The following is a 22705-nucleotide window of genomic DNA, read 5'->3' on the forward strand; positions in this document are numbered from 1 at the left end:
GCAGAAGTGGTCATGAAGATATCTAGTACATTGATTGACCTAGTGCATAATAGCAACTCAAGCAATAATCAGTTTCTGTTTTCTTCCCTTCCTGGTGAATTCTTACAAAGAGATATCATTACATGAGTGATCTACATTTAACTCATAATGCTGTTACTTGTACCTTTAGCAACAGTTTGATCCAGAGATCATTTCCCCCCAATTTATCCCTTTAATTCTTTTCCCCTCTTGTTTCCTTAAGTATATATGAAACAGAATGCACTCATAGCCAACTTTTTCTCAGTGGGCATAAAGGCCAAAGGACAAGAAATGTGAGCTATATCCTCAGCAGACTGACTCCTAGAGGGGAACCCATTTGTCACTGATCACAGAGGAAGCAGAAGCTGCCATCAGACTGGGTCCCTGAAGGGGACAAGAGCAGTGGATATGGTCTGCAGGGGCTGTGTGGGCCCTCAGCACTAAAGAAACTGCTTCTGTGGGCAAAGTTGAGTGGCCCAAAATGTCAGAGCTGTGTCACTACTGACAAGACCCCATGAGCAGCACCTAAAGTGTGCTGTTCCTTGTGGGGCAGTGGCACTATGGCCAGTCTAGAAGTCCACAGGTCCATGTCATGTCATGGGCCACTCAACCAGTCCTAGTTCTGTGGACTCCACTGTCATCAGCATGGTCAGGGTAAGGGAAAGTGAATCATGTAAGCTCACTTAGGCTTTATATCCTGTTTCTCAGAGCAAAAACACTACAGGAAAATGACACTGCCATCTGACATTGATTTGGGCCAGATGAGAACCAGGAGACAAGGTAGCCTGGAGGAGGAGATGCAGAGGCGTGACATATTCATGTGAACTGGCTTATCTCCCTGGCTGGCAGTTGTGACTCCATTCTAAACTGATGCAGGAGAGATGATGGAATAGGAAGAAACCAAAGCATGCTCCTCCTCCTGTGGGAGTGGGACCATAGCAATGAGGTGTTTTGGGGCAGACCTGGGTTTAGCCCCTCTCACCCTCATCCCCTGGAGGATCTTGGGCCAGTATACTTATTACTTTTCCTTAACCTCCTCCATTTGCTAAAAATGGAATTGGTAATGCCTACTTTGTGGGATTATTTTTAATAATTTCATTAAAAGAAGGACGATATATAGAGCATCTATTGCAGTACGTAACCTCAAGTTGGCCTAGAAATCAACTGCTCTTCCTGTGTTCTCAGTGTTTTATAAGAAATATGAAAAACTCCTGCAGAGAGTCCTAGACAAGGATTCTAATCCAAGGCTTTTGAAAGAAACTCTTCTCCCCTCTTTTGAGCGATTTCCCTTAATTTGTTCCTCTCCCTGAATTCCACTGTTTTCAGAACACCGATTTCCCTGAATGAGTTTATCACTAGAGGTGAAACGGAGCCACAATTTTGAACCACAACGAGCGGAGCCATCCTTCCCACTACCAATACCCACAACCCATTTCCCACCTAGCTTGCATTTCCATTCTATTCCTTTCGTGTCCCACAGAGGCCAAGATGATGGGGATGGGTGACAATTGCAAGAAAGAATCATTTACATTACAAGTGGAGGAGATCTGGTAGAGAGGTTGATTAGACCTGAATATTTTTGAGAAATGTTTCTTCCTGTTTTTTCAGGATCAATTCTTTATTATTTGTCTATCAGCAGTGTGTGTGCTTGTGGCAGGCCAGGAACTCAATTCTCCTGCTGATTTTATGATATGTACCTTTTTTTCCTCATGTGGAGTACAGTGTTAATATTTCTGATGAAGCCTCTGCTTCAAAAATTACTCTTTAAAACTCATGAACTGAATTTAAAATATCTTGTGTAAGTCTGCTACCATGCTGACTTGGCAAAAAGAAGCCCAAAACTCAAGAATTGTGATTGATTGTTATTGGATGCCTTATAAATCTATCCAATAGGTTTGTCAGTTTGTTCCTCAAAAATGTAATCCACAGAATCAGATTCCTACATATGTTAGTGAGCAATCAAATAAAATTGAATGGTAACCATTATTTAGTATTTAGGAAAAATTCATCATTATTAACCTGACCTCCAGAGGAAATATTGCTGTGAACACATTTTGCACCTTGTTAGAACTTTTCTGGATTTGTAATGAGTGAGTCTGCTTTGGGCCTACGTGCGCCTATGTCCTCAGGTTCAGCATAATGTGATTTTAAGCGGCCACATCATTAACCTTTGAAAAATGGAGGAAGTCGTGAAAAAATTAGCAACGAAAAACTGTGCCATAGCAACTGCCGCTAGCAAAATCAGATCTCCTGCTGATAAATTAGGGGAATTTTTTTTCCAGTTTTGGTTGTAGAATGAAAATGTATGGCTCCCACGATGATGATGTCTTTATTTCTCTGCTGATGAGTTTTTCGGTTGTCCTTAAACCCTGGTGCTTACTACGCTTGGAGGATGGTTCACCGCACTGCTCTCTGTCTGCCTCTCCCCCTGCAGGTGGTGCATTTGAAGTCAAACAGCATCGCTTCTTCCGTTCACTAGACTGGAACAGTTTGCTGAGACAGAAGGCAGAATTTATTCCCCAACTGGAATCCGAGGATGACACAAGTTATTTTGATAGTATGTGCATTATCTGACATTGTTTGGCCTTTACTTTGTAAAATATCATCTCAAATTCTGAAACTTCTTCCAGTCTCCTACCGTACAAGTTTTTAAACAAAACCTGTAGTAAAAAAATACCTAAATATTCTGAGTAATTGTGACCCTTCTGAAACATTTTTCTGCAGCTCGGTCAGAGAAGTATCACCACATGGAAACTGAGGAAGAAGATGACACAAATGATGAAGACTTCAATGTGGAAATAAGGCAGTTTTCCTCATGTTCACATAGGTTTTCCAAAGTAAGTGGAGTGTGGCATGGATATACCCTGTGCTTGGAACAGTCTCCCTCTGGCCAGTCACCAGGATCTTCCACAGCTGGACTGAGTTGTAAAACGACTTCCTTTTGTATGACTTGAGTTTTCTTGTGCTTCCCGTTTCTTTTTTGTGTAGGAAATATGACCCTATCATCTTGATTGTTTTTTGAGGTCTAGGTACATGCATAGCCATCTGTTTGTGATGCTGTTCACATGAGGAGCTTGCCTACACGTCTCGCTGTCTAGCTGAGAGCCAGCCTTCAAGCCCTCTCCCCATTCTCGAATCTTACAGTGAAGAATGTGAGCTTCCTGTGTGCAAACCCCTCTCCCAGGCATCACATAAAGTACAAGCCAATGGAAAGGCTCTTTCCTTGACATAATCCAAGCTGACTGTGGGGACAGCTGACTGTGCAAACAGAAACTCTTGTGACCAGTAGTAGAAATTATAACTTAAATTGTAAAAGCAGTAACAGGCAAACTAGAACTTTGAAAATGGTGGAAGATAATAAAATTGATACATAAGATTTGTTTTACTGGCAATGGTAAGATTAAACAAACAACAACCCTCACCAAAAAGAGAAAATAGATAGTTTGAGACAAGGTAGGGCCCTAGGAAAATGCAGAAAGAAACCTAGAGGGCACCCACCTCCCGTTTCCTGCTTTTCGTTGCTATATATTTTCTGTTGCCATGGCATTTTGCACAACTATTGTTTAGATTTTCTATAACACTCTGTGATGCTAAAGTGCTCTGTAGCTTTTTTGTAAGCTGTTACCTAGAATGTATTTGGAAATTGGCCAGTACTACCTTCTCCGTTTAGAGGAGCAACACAGAACAGAGATTTCCCTGCAGAGGGTGGTAGCAATTCTTTCCAAAGCTGTGCTAACACTAAATGGGTGCTACTGTTTCCTTCTTCCATTTTTCCTGGCTCCTGTTCTTTTATCTGATCGTTCCTTCTGAATCCCAGTAGATTATAGGATCTGGACGAGGTCAGGGGGTTCCTATCATAGCAGCAAACAGCTGAGTAAAGCAGGGGGCTTGCTTCTCACATTGGGTTCTCAGCACCCTGTTTTATTTCCTGTCTTTGCTCTGAGATGACAGAGATTCAGAATTGGCTAAGACTTTGGGTTTACATGAGCTCTGAACCTCTTCAGGAATCTCAGGGCCAACACAAGAGTTGCCTGACTGTGGATAATTTGTATGCGAAACAAGTGTGTCTGGTTCCTAAAACCACGTATGCGCTGCAGTCCTGCCTTCTCCCTGTGGACTTGCCTTCCTCTGCTTAATTTTAGAAGCATAATTTATTCTCCTCTTTGCACTCAATTTCAATTCATTTTTCTTCTTCTCCCCCCCCCCACTAGTAGCCGTTACACCTTTTTTTCTGTTAGTTTCTTTCACTGATTGACTTTATGGTTAAAAAGTAATCTAAGATGTGCATTGATCTCAAGGCCTAAAAACCCGATGCTTGCATGGATTTCTGTTTGCAGATACAAAGTCCCTGAGATATGGGGAGAGAGCTCTCCACTTCACACACACACACACACACACACACACACACACACACACACACACACAATGAGCTTTTAAGTATGGATATAAGTAAATACCATTGCAAGTATTTTCTGAATATGTAGTCCCAGTTCCAGTTTTAGTCTCACTGTCATTTTTGCTCCCAAGACTTAGGTTTTGTTTTGTTTTTTCCCCGACAGGCTATTCCTAGAAGATATTAATAAGCATGTATTATTTGCCTTGCAGGTTTTCAGCAGTATAGATCGAATAACTCATAATTCAGAAGAGAAAGACGACTCTGGAAACAAAACCAAAAACACAACTTTACCATCCACAGAAACATTAAGCTGGAGTTCGGAATATTCTGAAGTGTACGTGCAATGTTATTTCAGTACTGTCACGAACAGCAGCTATGAGGGCAGTGGTTCTTAAGCTGTAGGGAGCAGCAGAATCCTGGAGGGGTAGGGAGGAGGGCCACTGGGAGCACCCCCGGGATCTGATCCTGTGACTCTGAGTCCTGAGGATGTACCTTTGGAATAAATCTCTCCATCACACTGATGCTGCCAATCTGGGTACCACCTTAAGAATCATCGCACTAGATGTGTTTTGGTTAGGTTTATCCAAGTCCTGTTTTTACCTGGTTTCTTCCAAAATTTTCTGTTGACACAAGTTCCTAGTGTGTATTTATAACTTTGTTTTTATTTTCAATTAAGGCAACAATTATCAACATCCAACTCTTCAGATACTGAAAGCAACAGGCATAAACTTGGTTCTGGGCTCCTTCCCAAGCTGGCTGTCTCAGCAGAGGAAGAACACAATGAAGCGGCTCCCTGTCCTGGTAATCTCCATGAGGAGCCAGAAAAGCAGTCTCTTCCTCCTGATGAGTGTGCACAGGAAGAGCCCGAGGTCACCACCCCAGCAAGCACAATCAGCAGCTCCACCCTGTCAGGTAAGGCCCTGAGAGTCACCAGCCATCCTCAGCTGCCATGCTGATAAGTGACTCTGAATCCCTGAACCCAGAGCTAGCCTGGCCAGCCAGTGAGGAAAGGTGTTTTATGCTCCATGTCCCCGAGGCTCAGCTGTTTTAGACCTCCTCCATCAGTGCTAGGGCATACAGCTAACTCATACCTTGTAGCAGACTTCTCATCCCCAGCCAGCTTCAGTGGGGCCTTCAGTCGTACCCAGAAGCTGCCAAGGGGACTTCTGTTGATGCATTGCCTATCTTGGGGTGCTGCATGTGACTCAGAGTTCAGAATATCAAAAAGTTATCAAAATGATCCTTATACATGTTTCAACTCATATATAAGGGACAGGAGAAAGGCAGCTTCCCCTGTAGCACTAAACTGAACAGTGATTTTATTTGAAGGAGGTTATAGAGTCATAGCTATACAAATAACTCTCTGTAGGCTGGACTCACACTGAGCAGAGTGAGTTGCCTGTTCTTCGGGGCTCACAGACATCTCTGTTCCATGCACCAAGGATGAAGGAGGACAAGGGAATCAGAAATACCAGCACAGTTTTAGCTGGGGTCTCATGAGCATGTGAAGGAACTTCTATAGACTGTGGGTTACTGGACTACGGATCCCGGAGCATCTCCACCTATGGGAGAGGCAGGCCAGCAGTCGGGCCTCTTCTGACAGCACTTTTGTCATGCTACCTTTGTGTGAAGTAACCTTCCTGATAAAAGGAATAGTGTCTTCACAGTGTTTAAAGTGCTTCCTGTTTCATCTCTACCTTCCTGGTCTTAAAGGAGATAGCCAGGAATGGTGGCACAAGTCTACAGTCCCAGCATTTGGGAAGATCACTGTGAGTTTGAGGCCAGCCTGGGCCACATAGTGAGTTCAAGGCCAACTGGAACTACCTAAGACCCTGTCTAAAAAAAAACCAAAAACCTGAAGTGTCTAGTTTAGATTTTCTAACTGGCACTTCTTTGGAATAAGCCTATGAGTTGCATTAAAATATTATTTGGTTTATAAAATACCTTCTATGGAGCAGTGTACATTTATGCTACTTCAAATAATAAAACACATATGTGGCATAGGATTGCTGTAACAAATGCTTTCATTGAGTCATGTTCCCTGTGCTGTATTGATAACCCTAATGATTCCAAGATTTTTCAGCAGTATTTTTTTAACTAACTGAATTGTGTGGTTTTTAAACATCGTGAAAAAATTAAACTTTACCAGCTGGATTTCAGCTTCACTGAAATGTTTAGATCTGTGCAGCACTGGATATAATTATGGTTGATTATGGTGAAAAATAATGCTACATTTTCTTTTCTCCGTTTTTACCTCCGTTCTGTTTCCACGTTGGATAGGAAATGTCATTCATTTTATATAGCAAAAGAACAGCAATGTAGTGGTAGAGTAGAAGCAATGTCTTAATTTAAGGTTCCTTCCAGTGTCACTCAAATCAATATGCATCTTGGTGTTCTGTATTCCTGGTTACAATCTCTGCCCGGTCCTTAGTTATCTTGCCCTGAATAGAATATAATTCTACTGAAAAATGTACTCTTAATATCTTCTGTCTACTTAGTATCAGAAAGGTAGGAGGTAAAATGCCTAAACATCTGATGGATGTCTTTCATAATTAAAAAAAAAAAATCTGCCTGGGTCCTGCCATACATTTTGATTAATGGACACAGACCATCTCCGTCTGTCTCTCTGTCTTTCTGTCTGTCTGTCTCTCCCCTCTCTTTCTTCACCCCTCCCCCCATACACACACTAAAAATAATCAGAGATCTTGTGGGCTGTACAGAATAGAGATGAGCTGATTTGCTTATAGCCAAGGGTAATTAGGGAACCTGGAAAGCGTGACTGTAGTAAAATTAAATTTGTTGATTTTTATATTGCTCCACCATCAAAAAGAAGGGACCCTTGACATTTAGAAAACATTAAGGTGACATTATCCATCATTGGCAGAAAAGCAACACACGCTTGTATGCAATGCTGTCAATGAGATGACAGAGGCAAGACAGAGGGTTTGAGAGAAGACCGCTGATCCAAACTGCACTTAGAAAAGTGTGGCTTTATCCCTGGTTCTCTTTTTTTCTTAAATTAATTGCACTCAAATCCCTGAAAATTCTTGCAGTAGTACATGTGATGCTCAGATGCACCCAGCAAGCACTCACTGTAAAGAGACTGAGCATTTCATTTTACATTTGTCAGTAAACCCATCTAAATCCAGTGAGAAAGAGCAAGTGTGTATCTCACCCAAAGACACGCTGAAGTTTTGTGAGATGACATTTTTGACTTGTTAAGCAGTTTTGACCAAGGCCTGATTCTTTTAAGGAAATAGGCTAGGTAGGATACATTGCTAAATGAGAATGTGCTTAGCATATGGGGGTAAAAAGATTATTATTTGCCATAAGATTGTCTCTGTCCCTTGGCCAGATGAGTATCACAGTATTTGGAAGCCTGTGAACCTTTTCGTGCATAGGTAGCACAATAAATGACCCTGACATAAGCCTCCCAAGTCACAGAGTTCTCTCAGCTTTAAGCAGAGCTGTGAGCTTTGCGCTACCACCATCAGCCAGGGCCACGGGAGATCTGGCTAGTGGAATAGTGTGTACCACTGAATCAAAATGTTAGTTATATTAACCACTGAACCAAAACCAATTAGGCTAACTCCTCCCTGGGCCAAGAATGCAGTTAGCACTTTCAAATATGCTGGCTGGTCTTTCAAAGGATCCTTTATAATAGTGTTACATGCTATGTGTGGATTGTGGGTCTTAAGATAATAACAGTATTAATAATTTTTAAGCACAGGAGATTTATGAGATAAAATTTAGAAATTATTTCTGTCTTATAAATATAGAACCTGTGAGATGAGAATGGTTTCTTCTGATAGAAAAAAAATCTGTTATCAATAATTTAAAAAGCAAAAGAAAACAGAAAACTGATAACCTGGGGAGTAAAGAGAAGAAACCCAAACTGGCAGCCACTCAGCTTGTCTGTCAGGAACTGAACATGGCGTCTGCCCGACAGCTTTGTCCCCAGGCCTCTGCCATTGCCATTGTTGTGCCCTCCTATAGGTTTTGAGTCTCTTGACTTAAAGATAAGTCCAGTTTATATTAAGGGTTAATAAAATAAAAAATAAAGAAAGTGTGTCTCAGGGAATGGATGACCTGGGAAGGCCAGCTTTTGACACACTGTCTAGATTTAAATCCAAGAAGATGAAATGAACTGAGAGATACATGATGTCTTGTCCTTTGAAATTTGTAGGGGCTTAGAGCAAAGGAGACATCATCCACAGTGACAGAAGTCAGGGGAGACGCTCTTGGTGCTTGGCGCACTTGTGTGAGTTACACACCTGGACCTAGATGAAGCATACCTGAGCATAAGCATGTGGTAGGAGGTGACAGCCATAAGCCTTCATGGCGATGAAATAATGGCCCTGTGTCTAAGTAACTGGCAGCACTGATGATCTCTGGAGCAGTGAGGGTGAACCTGTTCGAGCACTCAGTGATAGACAGCCGGCTGCAGTGCACATGCCACAGGTTACCCACCCTGCCTGCAAGTCTCTTGTGAGGAGTGTGGTCATGGTGTTCTTAAGGCAGGGCTGGCTTCACAGCAAGGCCTTCCACGGTGCAGGGGCAGGGAAGAGGGTTGGCTCCATGGGTTCTCAAGTGCAGATTGTAGAAACTAATTTATTTCACTCAGTGGGCTGATCGGTTAAAAATTTAGCAGCCTAGGGGTACAAGGAGGATGAAGCCTCAGTGGACACCTGTCCCATCTCTTCCTCCTCTGCATGCCTTCTCTCAAACCAGTCGTGTGTTTTCCATGTTGACCTAACACCATATGGATATGAGTCACGTGGGAGAACCTTTGCCAGCATTTGACTTTCCTTCTCTCTTCCTGTATCCACGTCTGCTCTCCTAGATGTTCCTCAATGTGTTTATCCCTTCTTCTTTGTCCAGTTGGCAGTTTTTCAGAGCACTTGGATCAGATAAATGGACGAAGCGAGTGTGTGGACAGTACAGATAATTCCTCCAAGCCATCCAGTGAACCCGCTTCTCACATGGCTCGGCAGCGATTAGAAAGCACAGAAAAAAAGAAAATCTCGGGGAAAGTCACAAAGTCCCTTTCTGCCAGTGCTCTGTCCCTCATGATCCCAGGAGGTAGAGAGACATCCACTCGCATGGCCTTGTGTGATTTGTGCATGCAATCCCCACGGCCCTCCCCATGTGGAATGCTGACTGCAATGCAGATTTCCTGAAGTGGTCAGGTGTCCCGGACACACTCTGGAGCACCTGCCTGCAGTCCTTGGAACCTTCCGAAGCGCATGGGTGCTCTAGTTCATCTCTCTTTCTCAGCAGGGAAGGAGAGAAGCTCCCTGCCCACAAACTTACTTCTTTTGTTGTCTTTGCTTTTCTCCCCGCCTGTTAAATGATAAATTTCCTTCCCTAGAATAATTTTTCTTCTCTAGATGATATATCATTTATGTACTTTACAGAGCTTTTTATAGCATCTGTGTTGAAAAGGCATGTATAGTTTTTCTTGTCTAATTAATGAGGAAGTAGACACTCAGAACATAAGCTTTTCATTTTTGAAGGTTGAGAAAAATCACAGATGCCCTTTAAATGATGTTTTGTGAACCCTGACAGTGGAGCTGAGCTTCTCTGCCACTGATAGTCAAATCATTCTCTGTCCTGTTTTGGCAAATTGGGCTTATGGTTTTGTTGGATTGCCATATTCTTCCACAACCTGGTTTTTCCTGTGCAGTCCACTGGCAGAGATGAAAAATCTCCATGCTGGTGGTTGTGACATCATTCAAATGACAGCAAGAGAGTGGAAGTGGCAACTGAATTATGTTGCAGATGGTTTGTATTTAGAAGAATACAGACCATGTATAAAAGAGATTGTTTACATTTTTAAATTTCTTGTGTAGAAAGAAATTTGATATAAACAGATACTCATTTTGGTCCAGGGCTCACTCTAGCAGCTTGTATTTTGGGAGGCATTCCTGTGGGTACGAGAGCACACACTCTAGCCTGCATGACCACTATAGCACCCAGAGTTGTAGCCCCAGCATAGCTGCACAACAGCAAAAGCAAGTGTGGTGTGGTCCTGTCCCCTTTTGAAAACAGGAGAGACAGCCCACACTTTGGTGAAGTAGAGAAGCTATGAACTGGGGAGATTGGGAAAACTATCATGATGCAGAGGACTGGGCTCCTGGCTTTTTCAGTTTGATGTGTTTCTGCTCTGTCCTCCTCCCCGGCATGCTGTGAAGTTCCCTGCCCTCCAGCATGCCTCTCTTTACCTGGCCTTTTGATTAGAGTATAGCAAGGTGCCCCATGAAGTCACAGAGAGGAGCGTGAGTAAAATGACATGCTTAGCTTTGCTCCTCTTTGCCCAGAATAAGACTCAGAGCTTGGGTAGTGTGGCTGCTGTCAGCTTTCCATGGCCACAGTGGGGCTCACCATACCATAGGGAGCCTCCCATAACTCCAAGTACCATGTGGCCTACCAAGCTCACAATTAAAACTCACCATCCTCTGTAGATTATTTTTCATTTTCTCAAACACTCACACACACTCAGACAATGCCACAGGACCAGTTAAGATTCACATAGATAGAACAGTCACATGAACTACAAACTAAAACTGTGTTTGTGTCTCCATCTGCTTGAGCTGCTGCAACAAAATACCTAAGACTATGTAATTTATAAATGATGGAATTTATTCTTCACAGCTCTGGAGGCTAGGTGCCCAAAATGAAAACACCCACAGAGTTGGCGTCTAATGAGGGCTGGTTTCTCACAGATGGAACTCCTATCTGTTCTCACAGATTGGGGATAAACAGGTTTCTTTGGGCCTCATTCATAAGGGCCCTCACCTCATTTATGAGAGGCTAACCAACTCCCAAGGGTTCTACCTTTCAATACCTAGAGGGCTAGGTTTCAGCATAACATATTGAGGTAGACACAGATATTGAGAACATTGCAATAAAGTCAGTCTCTTGGAATATGAACTGAGTTGCTCTTAAATTTTCTCAATCTTACCTGCTTTATCCTAGACACATTAGATCTGTAAGTCTTAGTGTATAAAGACTGTCATTTATATCCCTGATAATGAGTCATTCTTTTATGGAGATGCTACCACCTTTGTGTTGTCTGTATTAAAATTTGTTCATACATGTTCAACAATATTGCAAAAACCACCCAGTAAATTCACCATTGTTTTCTTGGTCGCATGTTCAGAAAAGATTGCGCTAAATTGATTTTGTGTAAGATTTGGAGTCCAGAATCTTTCACAGTAGTACATATCATCTTCTACACATCAAGAGATGCTTTACACACATGCACTTATACAAGTAATTTCTTTATTTAACTAGATAAAAATATCAGGGCCATAAAGGAGCTAATCTATTTGTCTTTTAATTAGTGTAGTGAGTTTTATAATATTCATTGACAAATTAGTTCAGTGGAAGCACTTCTAGCATTTTCTTAACTGGCTTCAGTTTTAAAATCTATACTTTTTTTGCATAATTTTTTCTATTTTGCACTGGAAACAAATGGGTTTGCCCTGTGGCTGTGCTCCCAGTCCTGGCAGGGCTCCTGTGGTGAGGGCTGGCTGCATGGACATTTGTGGGGCTAGGACTGGCTTTGACCACTGGCTTCTCTGTTACAGATATGTTTGCTGTTTCCCCCTTGGGAAGCCCAATGTCTCCCCACTCCCTGTCCTCGGACCCTTCTTCTTCAAGAGATTCTTCTCCCAGCCGAGATTCCTCTGCAGCCTCTGCCAGTCCCCATCAGCCCATTGTGATCCACAGTTCAGGGAAGAACTACGGCTTCACCATCCGTGCCATCCGGGTGTATGTGGGTGACAGTGACATCTACACCGTGCACCACATTGTTTGGGTAAGACCAACATCTCATGCTTAGTCAGACTTCTTTTCAGCCAGATTGGCTGAGTTAGCTGAAACATAGTTAATAGCAAACTTCTTTTATGTGAAGCTGGCATTTGGGACCACTTTCATTTTCCTTTTAGTACTCCGTCCCTTCATCTTTGCTCAGAAATTGGCCTGAGCAAAAAACCAATCATTTCTCCGGTTCTGTCTTACCTTCTCTATCTGATTATCTGCTCTTACAAACCAAGATGGTAGACAAATAGTCAAAGACTATCCTATTTCCATACTTTATTCTCTTTCATTTTCTTTTCTGGCTTTGTATTAAAAATTTTATTCTCATTTCACAGCTGGGTCATTTCAAAATTGGCTCAGAATGTTTCAGTAGTTTTTTTCCTAAGAGGAAATTGTATGAGTTAAGAGTTGTTACTTGTTTACAAATGTATACTCCTCCCTTGGACTTTAGAATGTAGAGGAAGGAAGTCCAGCGCACCAAGCAGGACTGAAGGCTGGGGATCTGATCACACACATCAATGGAGAGCCAGTGCACGGACTCGTCCACACAGAAGTCATAGAGCTCCTGCTAAAGGTATTTTCTTACGAATGTCATAGCCACAGCCCAAAAGAACTAGCACCAAGAGACTAGTTTCTCTGTGGCCTGCCTATGTTATGGAATCAGTCTCATCCCTGATAAGGTATTCAGTAACCTGAAGTCTAATGTCAAAACAAAACTGCTATGAATTCTCTGGTTTTATTTTGTGAAAGAATGTCCATTTATCTCCCCACTCAGTCCCTAATTTCGGTTTTCATTCTAAACTGTATATAGTAATACATTTTTTAAAATCTACCTCACATGGTAGGATCTGTTTAGAAATTGCCTGTCCGAAATTGCCTGATTTTCTTCAGGATGGATTTATTCTACTATAGTAGGAGACAACTTTGCATTTTGAAGTCAAAGCTAAAGATTTAGTCTGAGAGTTGGCATACCTTTGAAAGACAGAACTACAAATATGTACATACAACTTCTATAAATGATAAAAAAGATAGTGGATAAAAAAGTTCTGGCAATTATTAATGTTCCCGCTCTTAATACAAATATATAAATTAGTTTACATGGGGGTAAACTTTGGTGTGAATGGTAAACAGTGTGGAGATATGGAGTGGGGTCACAGGAAGCATGACGCATGAGTGAAGACAAAGCATGTACACTCACCTTGTAGGCAGTTTGGTGGTGCTATTTTCTTTGATATGCACTGACTATAAAATATAGTCATAGATCTAAATAGATGAATTCTAGTTTGAGGTTAAATTTGCTCAGGAAAAGGTGGCTTATTTTGATGAAAAATGTAATCTTTATTTTTAGGATCAATTTATAAATCGTCAGATTTACAAATAATCTCTTGCTTCTCGAACCCTGTGTTCAGACTCTGTCAAGGGTGACCACCCAAAAAGGTGTGAGCATCGGCCCATAGTCTATTTCAGGATATGGCCTATAGGTACATAGAAGTATAAATGAATATGCATGCTTTCATTAATGTCATTCAGGCTGATTTCAGAGTCATTGTAGACATTGTAACATGGCAGTAAAGGGATGGTGTCTCAGTTACTTTTCTTATTGCTGAGACAAAATACACAACACTCACAAGTTAAGGGGGAAAGGTTTATTTAGTTTACGGTTTGTAGAGGTTTCAGTCCATAATTGACTGGCTCCAAGGCAGGGTGGCTGTGGCAGAGGGGCAACAGTTAAGGCAGCAGGAGAGGACAGAAGCAGGCCTCTTTCTGCCCCTTTTGTTTTATCCAGACTATTGGGATTAGAGCAGTGCCAGTTTAGTCAGGGGATTCATCTAGCAATCACCTACCCTTCATCCCAGCATTGAACCATGAATCCATCACAAATTCTATATTCAGCCCACCCCACCATGACATGATAGTTTGGGGGACACAGACACAAACTGTAACAGATGGTCTCTAACTTCGAGAAGTATGAGAGATGTACATGAGAAAAGAAATCATAGCTTCACTAGCTGGGCTCTAACAGAGGAAGGAATGTACTACTCTTGAAGAGAACATTCTGTGAGTGAAGAACACAGGCCTTACAAGGAAGTGGGTGCTCAAGTTTTTCAAAACCAAATGGAATTAAATGACTCTTCACTTCCCCTATCTGTCATTCTCCCAGCTCACATAAGTGTGTTTCTCAAACCATTTGGAGCCTGTGTTAGGTCCACTACTAGTGGTAGTATGTATATCCTATCATCTAGTGTGAAGCAATAGATAGGAAGTAATTGCTGTTGATTAACTCACACCATTAATGAGACTTTGATGTTAGGCTCAGAGCCCAGGGAGACTTATGGCTTAATAAGTTTGTAGAATTTAAATGAACTATAGTGTTCTTTGATTGCTGTCTAAAAGTTAACTATGGAAGGACAAGGACTACATGAGAACTTTTACTGGGTTCTTATTCATGTCTTGTAGCAGAGACCACTCGGTTTGGTAGCAGAAGGCTGAAAGTGAACCTGCACTTCTGCTATAGGCTACTGAGTAGAAACAAAGGCTACTTCTGCCTCTGCCTCTGTAATAACTGAGGTTTTTGTTTGATTCAGTATCTGCCTGCAATAATGTTCTTTACCCAACTAGGATAAAGCATTGCTTGGTTAAGTGTCTATGAAATGTGAGGCAGGACAGAATTGCTGACTTTGAGATCCCTTTGCTTTGAAAGTCACCTGAAACACAATGATTCCATCACTAGCTGCTTCACCCATCCATAATACTTGTCCCTGTGGTTCCTGTCACCCAATCACTGGCTCACCAAGCCACCCTAGGTAGATAAGAGATCAGAGAAGCTGATGATTTCTTCCAATGTCTCTTAGAGAAGCCTTTATGGTTGGTAGGGACCACCCAGAGAGGCAGACAGAGGAGCTCACTGTTTCTAGGATGCCCTGTAGCCTAATCTAGGGGCCCACCTTGACCCTTGACTTTGAAGAGTGAGTCTGTGTTTTGTATGTGAGTTTCTCGTGTCATTCATCCTACTGGAGCTTTTCTGGAAGCTTTCCATCACTGATTTTAAGAAGATTAAGAGATTTTAAATGGTAATAGATGTGTTGCCTTCTACATTCTTCATAATAGTATTGAGTTATATGCAAAGTCACTCTTACTACAGTATATCTTTATGTCACACATCTCTTCATAAAATCAAAAGAAAAAGTAAGCTGAATTATATGTGTTTATACATAGAAGCATGCACATTTATTTTGCTGATACATAATGGATCACTTGCGTGATTTGTTTTGTATCTAATACAATTCCATATTTTAAAACCCCTTCAGCTTTTCTGAAATTCGAATGTACATTTCCCCTACAGGTTTCTGGCAGGGTCTCTTATCAGAATCAGATGGTCCTGTGTATAACCACCTTCCACAGCTGGAATTCTTCAGGCCTGGACCCCATCACTCACTCTGTAGCACTAGCACTGCTTAAGCATAATGGACTGGCGCACACTGGCACCCTGTGAAGGCCATAACATGCTCTGTCACACATCCAGGCAGGGGCTCCTGCCTCTGGTTCATAATGAAAGCACTCGAGAGCAGAAACTAGTGTAATGAAACAAAGAGGATACAAGGGATTTAATTATCTTCTCAGTGAACTGTGTAATCATGCAGTTTTCTTCCAAATTTAGTGATTCTGTAGCACAGAGTATAAAATGACTCACTAGTACCAACAGTGGACTTCTAGGTCTTGTTGCTAGTTGAACATGAGTGTGCAGCTCTATTTTAGTATTCTTGAGAGCACGTTCCAATGTCTCATGGCATCCTTAGGGAAAAGTAGAAGAGTCATTACATAGGGCCGTGTGTGGGGGGTGTTTTGAAATACACGTGTGTTTATCTTTTAGATTATGAGCACAGTAAGGATTTCTGTGTCATAGCTTCACACATTTGATCTCATTTTCTCTCGCAACTTTAAAGTGGACCTGCTATGGAAGCTCCAACTTCCATGTATAGGGAAATCTGCCCAAAGTCACTTAGCATCTCAACCCATCAAATTAGTAAAGTGGCTTCTACTCCTGTTCCCCAGTGGCAATGGGAGCCCTGCTACGAGCAGTTAACCAGTGAGGTAAATAGACTGAAATCGTCCTTTACCTCCCACGGTCACCACACTGACCCAGCCCTATCCCACGATCAAAGGATAACCTGCCAGACTGAACTTTTGTAATCTACGAAACTTTCAAATCAGAGAGATTGCTTTCTTTGTATGGCATTATTCTAAATCCCCAGTGCATAAGCAAGCAAAGCCCTTAAAACAGCTCCAGCAGTTGCTTCAGAAATTTCCTTTCCGTGATCTCTGGGGAGCTTCTAGAATCTGATATAGAGAGTGCCAGTAGCATCTTTCCCATCCTCATAGATTTGTTCAACCTCTAATAGATGCAGAGATTTCTGTGAAGTGCTAGAAGGGACACAATAAAATGACACGAGAACAATAGCTAATGGAGAGAGGACACATGGCACCTGCCAAGCTCTGTTGTGTTTTACACACATAATATCACACAAGCCTCACAGTGTAACTGTGAGGGAGATGTTATAAGTATAAATATCCCTATTTCACAGAAGAAAAAAACAGAGCAGAGAGAAGCTAATAGAGCAGCCAAGTTTGCTTGCTAGGAAGGCACAAGATGAAGATTTGTAGCCAGGCACGGTAGCCTATACTTTTCAGTACTACAGTGTACTGCTCCACACCTGAAGTCTCCATTGAGACTTCATATAGTATCCATGGGGAAAATGATGGCAATACCAGGCCATAATATAAGTACTAAATAAGACACAGACTATAGACATGGCACAAGTTCTGGAGAGATGACTTTTCACTGGGACGCCTAGAAAAGCGCCAGACAATCTGAAGTTATGGTTCAAGGATTTGGGAGATGGATAGAGGACCTCAGGGTATGGAAAGGGGGCCATAGTGTAGTCTAGGAAACATGGAGAAGTGTGCAAAGACCAGGGCAAGAGACGGCAAAGTGGGGTATACAGTGACCCAGCAGGTTGGAACTCTGGCTCATGGAAAGATAAGGTGTCACATAGACTGAGGTGAAGGATGTGAGTCAGGACAAAAAGCAGGGATGCCAAGAGCCCATCCCCATCTGTGCTTTGCAGGAAAAGGAAGATGCGTACAGCCAACCAATAAGCTAACACAGCTGACTGACAGAAGAAATGGGCAGCCTGACTTCTGCTGTGGTATTCAGTTCAGCCAGCTTAATTTCCCTCCCGCTGTGTTCTAATCCTAAAAAGAGTTTAAAGTAAAAGTGACTTAATCGAACATTTAAATGTCTGCTAGCTGTGTTTCTGTTGCATTTTTTAAAAAAATGCCACAGAATTCTCTAAGAGGTCACTCATTCTTGAAGAGAAATTAGTTGAGGATGAGCCGACTTGGTAAACTACACTGAGCAAATTCACATAGCACTTGCTGTGGCCGAATGGATCCACCAGGTGGCAGGCTTCACAAATGGCACCTATTGACTTTTCAATCATTTAGCATTTTTCAATGAATGCTTCCAATTTAACATGGGCATTCTGCATCTTTTGTGTATTATCACTTGGAGAAGTAGTCTTGGTGTGTGTGTGCATAAGATAAATGAGTTGTCCTCTGAAAGAGACATGCAGAAACCAAGAGAAAAGTCTGGTTTTTATTGGGAAGGGGACATTGTTACAGAGCCTAGTGATATGCTCTCTTTTAGCAAGCCCTACTCCTCACTGTTTTCTAATGGGAAATGCTTGGGATTTGCACTATATTTATTATATATAGTTGTGTGTTTATATGTCCTTTGACCATGACTTACACATCAATCAATTGCCTGGTTTGCTCACAGGTACTGACATTGAATCCAAGCATGCACCATGTGAGGCACAAGAGAGCTACAGACGCCCAGGGCACACACTGCATACACAGAGTGCCTCTGGGAAAGAGGAGCCCTGGGAGTGAGGGATGAAAGATCAGGCAGGCTCTTCCCGTGGGGCTTTGTGCCTTAGGAAAGAAGAATCCCAAGGTCCTGCAGTCTCTTTCCACCTCCCGGGGCTGAGAAACAACTCTCTCGTGATTTAGTCGTGAAAATAAAGAGAAAATATATGAAAATGTTTTGAAAATCAAATTTTGCTTTTAAAAATGTCAGGTGGAATGTTTCACCTCTTAGAGATCTATGCTGAATTCCACAGAAATGAGAAGTGGGATCCAGCTCAGGCCACCCCAGAACTTGAACAGCTTCAATGATGACCCTGTGGCTCTGTGTGGCCACCCTCTGCAGCAACGTGGGGAAGTGAACTGCAGCCATGTCTGTGGCCCTTTTCCATCACTGGGGTCAATTATAATTCCATCATAAAACTTGCTCAGTTTGTAGAGGGAAGATCCAGTCTAAAAATCCTTCTCTGTGGACCTCACTGTTAAGACTTTCCATTTAAAGAATATACAATGCCAATGTCTGTTATCACATAAAACCTTACTTTTCAAGTTTGACATTTGTGTAAAGAATACATAATTTATCCTTTCAGAATGAAGAAGAAAAAGATATCTTATTGATGTCCAAATCTCAGGTCCCTAAAATATATTCTACAAATAAGACATTAGATATAAAATTGTGCAATTAAATGTATAAAGAACTGTAAAGCTATTAATAAAATCCTAAAACTCCTTAGTTCTAAACTGGAAGTAAGGCATAAGCAAGTGATCCTCCAAAGAAATACAAACATTTAAAACAAGAGAACATCAACTCTTAAGAATTGAAACATAGAAAACAGCAGTAAGAAATAGTTAAATGAATTTTGATTCACCCAAGTGATAAAATGTATTATGCAGTCAGTAAAAACTGTGTTCATAAAAGGTAATGATGACTTGAAGGTTTTTAGAATTACATAATATAAAATGGAAAACAGAAGACTATATAGTAAGGTTAAAGTTTTGATAGAGTATATTTATAGGCTGTGTATTTATGGAAGCTCAAAGGGAGCAGCAGGGGCTGGGAATGCAGTCAGTGTTAGAGCACTTGCCTAGCATGTTTGAGGCCCTGAGTTCTAGTACCAGCATAGATGAGGGAAGAGTCAGCCTTCTTACATTAAAATACTACCAGTAGTACTTGGGGGAATGATTTTATTTATTCTTCACACATTTTTTTGTTACAGTAGCATGGAATACTTTGCAAGTGGGGGCGGGTCTTTAAAACAGTCATTCCCTGTTTTTTCAATGCCTTATTCCTAACACACTTCACTTCTCATCACTTGATACCACTTAGAACTGAGCAGCTGGATGTCTTCCAGACACAGCTCTTTGAAAAGGCCCTTTTGCTTATTGCTGTATTTTCAAGGTAATCAGAACCATCTCTGGCTTTGAGAGGACGTATTTCTTCCCTGGCTATTAGGAACTCAGGAAAAGGTCATGGATGCCCACCTGCCTCTGCAGCCCTCAGCCTGCCTGCTACCTCCAAGCCAACTCTACCCCCAGGCCTTACTCAGCAAGCCCCTGTCCCAAGATTCAGTGGCAGGACACAGAAATGTAACAGGAATGACCTCACTGTGCATGACCTGGCTAAAGAGAGAGTTCCCGGTGGTTGACACGTATTTTCTAACTCTGCATGCTAACAGTTTATGGCAATAGAACACAAACCTTTTAAAATAACTTAAAAGTTTCATTCAGTTCTGTTGTTCTCTGATTTCTAGGTCAAAGGAAAATATGAAAAGAAGGGGGGAAAAAAGAAAAATGTATCAACCAAGAGCAGACGGGCACATTTATACTTAATACATATGGATGAAGATATCTTATTTATAGAGCCTTTCCATGTGTCATGGTCAGAACTGAAGGCTTTATAAATTCTTTCTCCTTTACTCCTTGGATAAGCCCAAGGAGTGATGGTGAACCTTGTAGAGCTTTCAAAGATAATAGCCAGCCAGCTGTGGCCCATGTGCCATAGGTTGGCCACCACTGTGGAAATAGGCAGTATTCTGTCATTAGCTAGTGCAGCATCTGTGACTCAGCTGAGGCCTTGGGCAGGCCAGTAGCCCGCTGAGGTCACAGAGGGTTTGAACTAGCGTACAGAGCTGGATTTGGGCGCTTACCCTCTAAAAGACTTCCTACTTCGCCTTCCACCCATGTGAATTGTCAGGACCTCACTTATGGGTTATTTAGAAACAGGAATCCCATTCTGTGACTGCCCTGATCTATTTTGTCTTTGAATATCTTATCTCTGATCTTGCTTTATCACAGAATTTCACTTTAATATCACTTCATGTTTTTTATAGAGTGGAAATAAGGTGTCAATCACCACCACCCCATTTGAAAACACATCAATCAAAACAGGACCAGCCAGGAGAAACAGCTATAAGAGCCGCATGGTGAGACGGAGCAAGAAGTCTAAGAAAAAGGAGAGTCTAGAAAGGTCAGTCGGTCGGTCTTCTCTTTGTTATACACCCACACTGGCAAGAAATTAGTCAGATGTTTACTTAAATATGAGAAAGATCTATTACTCCACGAGGAGTTTTATCCCACAGTTCACATTATACAGAAAGTCGTAGTCATTGTAGCATTATTTTTCACAGTGAAAGGAGATGCGTATTCCCACTATGGCAGGGCTCTGAGTGTGCTGCCATGTGTGAACACCACAAGAACTCCTTTGCTGTTTTCTGAGTCTCTAGACTTTATTTTATTGAGCAACTGGACCATCAGGCAATGTGTGACATTAAATCTACATTTACAGTGTCCTCTACCTTATCTAAAACCCAGTTTTTTAAAATGCCAGATATTCCAAATTAACTGCATCTTTAAAGCTTCCAAAATAACCCTGGATATAAAAGGGCTTTGTCTTACAGACTGAAACACAATGAGGGGACACACGCTGGCAGCCAGGAAGCGATGATGAGTGTCCCTTTGTGCTGACCAAGCCAGGGGTGTGCACATGCGCCCAGATGCTGCCTCCCCCCACTCAGGGGGACCTCACAGCTCACTTCAGTGAAAGGGCTTCTGACAGAAGGGTAGAAAAACAAGCAAATGAAAAACAAATGCGTTTTTTGAACTCCAGGAAAAACAAAGTTACACGGGAGGAAAGCAGCACGATACTTCACAAAGCTCATTTTTGTAACCAAAGTTTTTTTAGTTGTTATAGTGGAAGGAATAGAAATGGGACAGTATATTTGGCCTTCAGTAGATGGGGACTGTGCGGGAGCTTCATTCTCCTTCTGCATAGTAGAACATCAATAGATAATTTCTACAACCAGAAAAATTTAAGATAGTGGCGTTGCCACATTATTGAACAATGTACAGACAAAAGGATGAAGAAGCAGGAATATAAAAAACAAAAAAAAGTAGGTGTCTAGTCACTGTTCCAGTCTAAGTTTATGGAACTATTTGACTTTTATTCCACATGCATTTATTACCTTCATTCAGATCATACACACTAATCCTATTCTTTCTGGTCTTGCCTTAGTATACACAGAATCTCAGCTTTCCATTGAAGCTCGCCAGCAGTGGGTTGGGCCTTTGTGATGTGCTGATAAGCCTTGGGCACCCGTCCCCTCTCCTTAGGACATGCTTTTCGAGCACTCAATGCACGTTTGTCTGCTGCCTGCTGATAGGAAGTCTCTGCTTCCCTTTGCTCAGTGTTTTCTGTGTAAATATCCTGCCTACATGCAGAAGCCCACAGTGGAATAAGCATCGCACACAGCCCTTCATACATAAAGCCTTATCCAGGGTCTCACCATCAATGAGTTCTACAGCCAAGATAACGTTTTTTCTCCAGAGATTCATTTTGTTTTATCTCAATTTAATCAGGTTAACATCTACAGGGTATGTCTTTGTATATGCCTTTTTTCACACAAAGAAGCTCCCCTTATAAATCATATTAATTATGTATGAGTGAATATATTTGTCTTATTTTCCCACCTCTTCCTGAGTGTTGAAATTGAGACCCTTCTGAGATACCATCAAAGAGTGTTCTTTTATAAGTCATGAGAAAGGTTTTGAAAGGGTATCTTACTCTTCAAGGTCTGCTGTAGGTCACTAAAGCCATAGGTAAACAGTGTGTTGGTACAGTGAGGAGACAGGAATGGCTGGAAAAGTGGGTGCTGATCAATTTTTTCCTGTTCCTACTGTAGGAGGAGATCTCTCTTCAAAAAGCTAGCCAAGCAGCCATCTCCTTTGCTGCACACCAGCAGGAGTTTCTCTTGCTTGAATCGATCGCTGTCATCAGGAGAGAGCCTTCCGGGCTCCCCCACTCACAGCCTGTCTCCCCGATCTCCCACACCCAGCTACCGCTCCACCCCTGACTTCCCATCTGGTGAGTCTCCTGATGTGGTTTAGACAGCAAGAGAACTGAGAGGAGGTAGAGTTGGCCTCTCTCCTGAAAAGCAAGGAGCCTGGATCAGCCTGAGCAAAGTGGGTAGAGGTCGAAAATGACAGGATTAAGAGGGAAGACAGAGACAGGGCTATTCTGACAACTAAATAAGACAGGTGGCAGGA

The 22705-nt window shown here is 41.9% G+C and overlaps 1 protein-coding gene across 14 annotated transcripts in view; it reads left to right on the forward strand.

The window, feature by feature from the left end:
* Positions 1-22705, forward strand: part of Mast4 (microtubule associated serine/threonine kinase family member 4) — a 541638-nt gene that overhangs the window by 512385 nt on the left and 6548 nt on the right. For 11 of the 14 annotated variants that reach the window (XM_063258271.1, XM_063258273.1, XM_063258274.1 and 8 more), the window contains 9 exons: positions 2453-2575; positions 2743-2855; positions 4624-4748; positions 5091-5326; positions 9296-9496; positions 12007-12236; positions 12690-12812; positions 20494-20630; positions 22342-22523. In XM_063258271.1, coding sequence (XP_063114341.1) covers positions 2453-2575; positions 2743-2855; positions 4624-4748; positions 5091-5326; positions 9296-9496; positions 12007-12236; positions 12690-12812; positions 20494-20630; positions 22342-22523 — 1470 coding nt within the window. The remainder of the gene's footprint in view (positions 1-2452; positions 2576-2742; positions 2856-4623; positions 4749-5090; positions 5327-9295; positions 9497-12006; positions 12237-12689; positions 12813-20493; positions 20631-22341; positions 22524-22705) is intronic. The other 3 variants (XM_063258276.1, XM_063258277.1, XM_013144430.3) reach the window with 1 other exon arrangement.

The sequence above is a fragment of the Cavia porcellus genome, unplaced genomic scaffold, assembly GCF_034190915.1.
Source record: "Cavia porcellus strain 051 isolate PalLab524CR breed Dunkin Hartley unplaced genomic scaffold, mCavPor4.1 scaffold_11, whole genome shotgun sequence".
Lineage (NCBI taxonomy): Eukaryota > Metazoa > Chordata > Mammalia > Rodentia > Caviidae > Cavia > Cavia porcellus.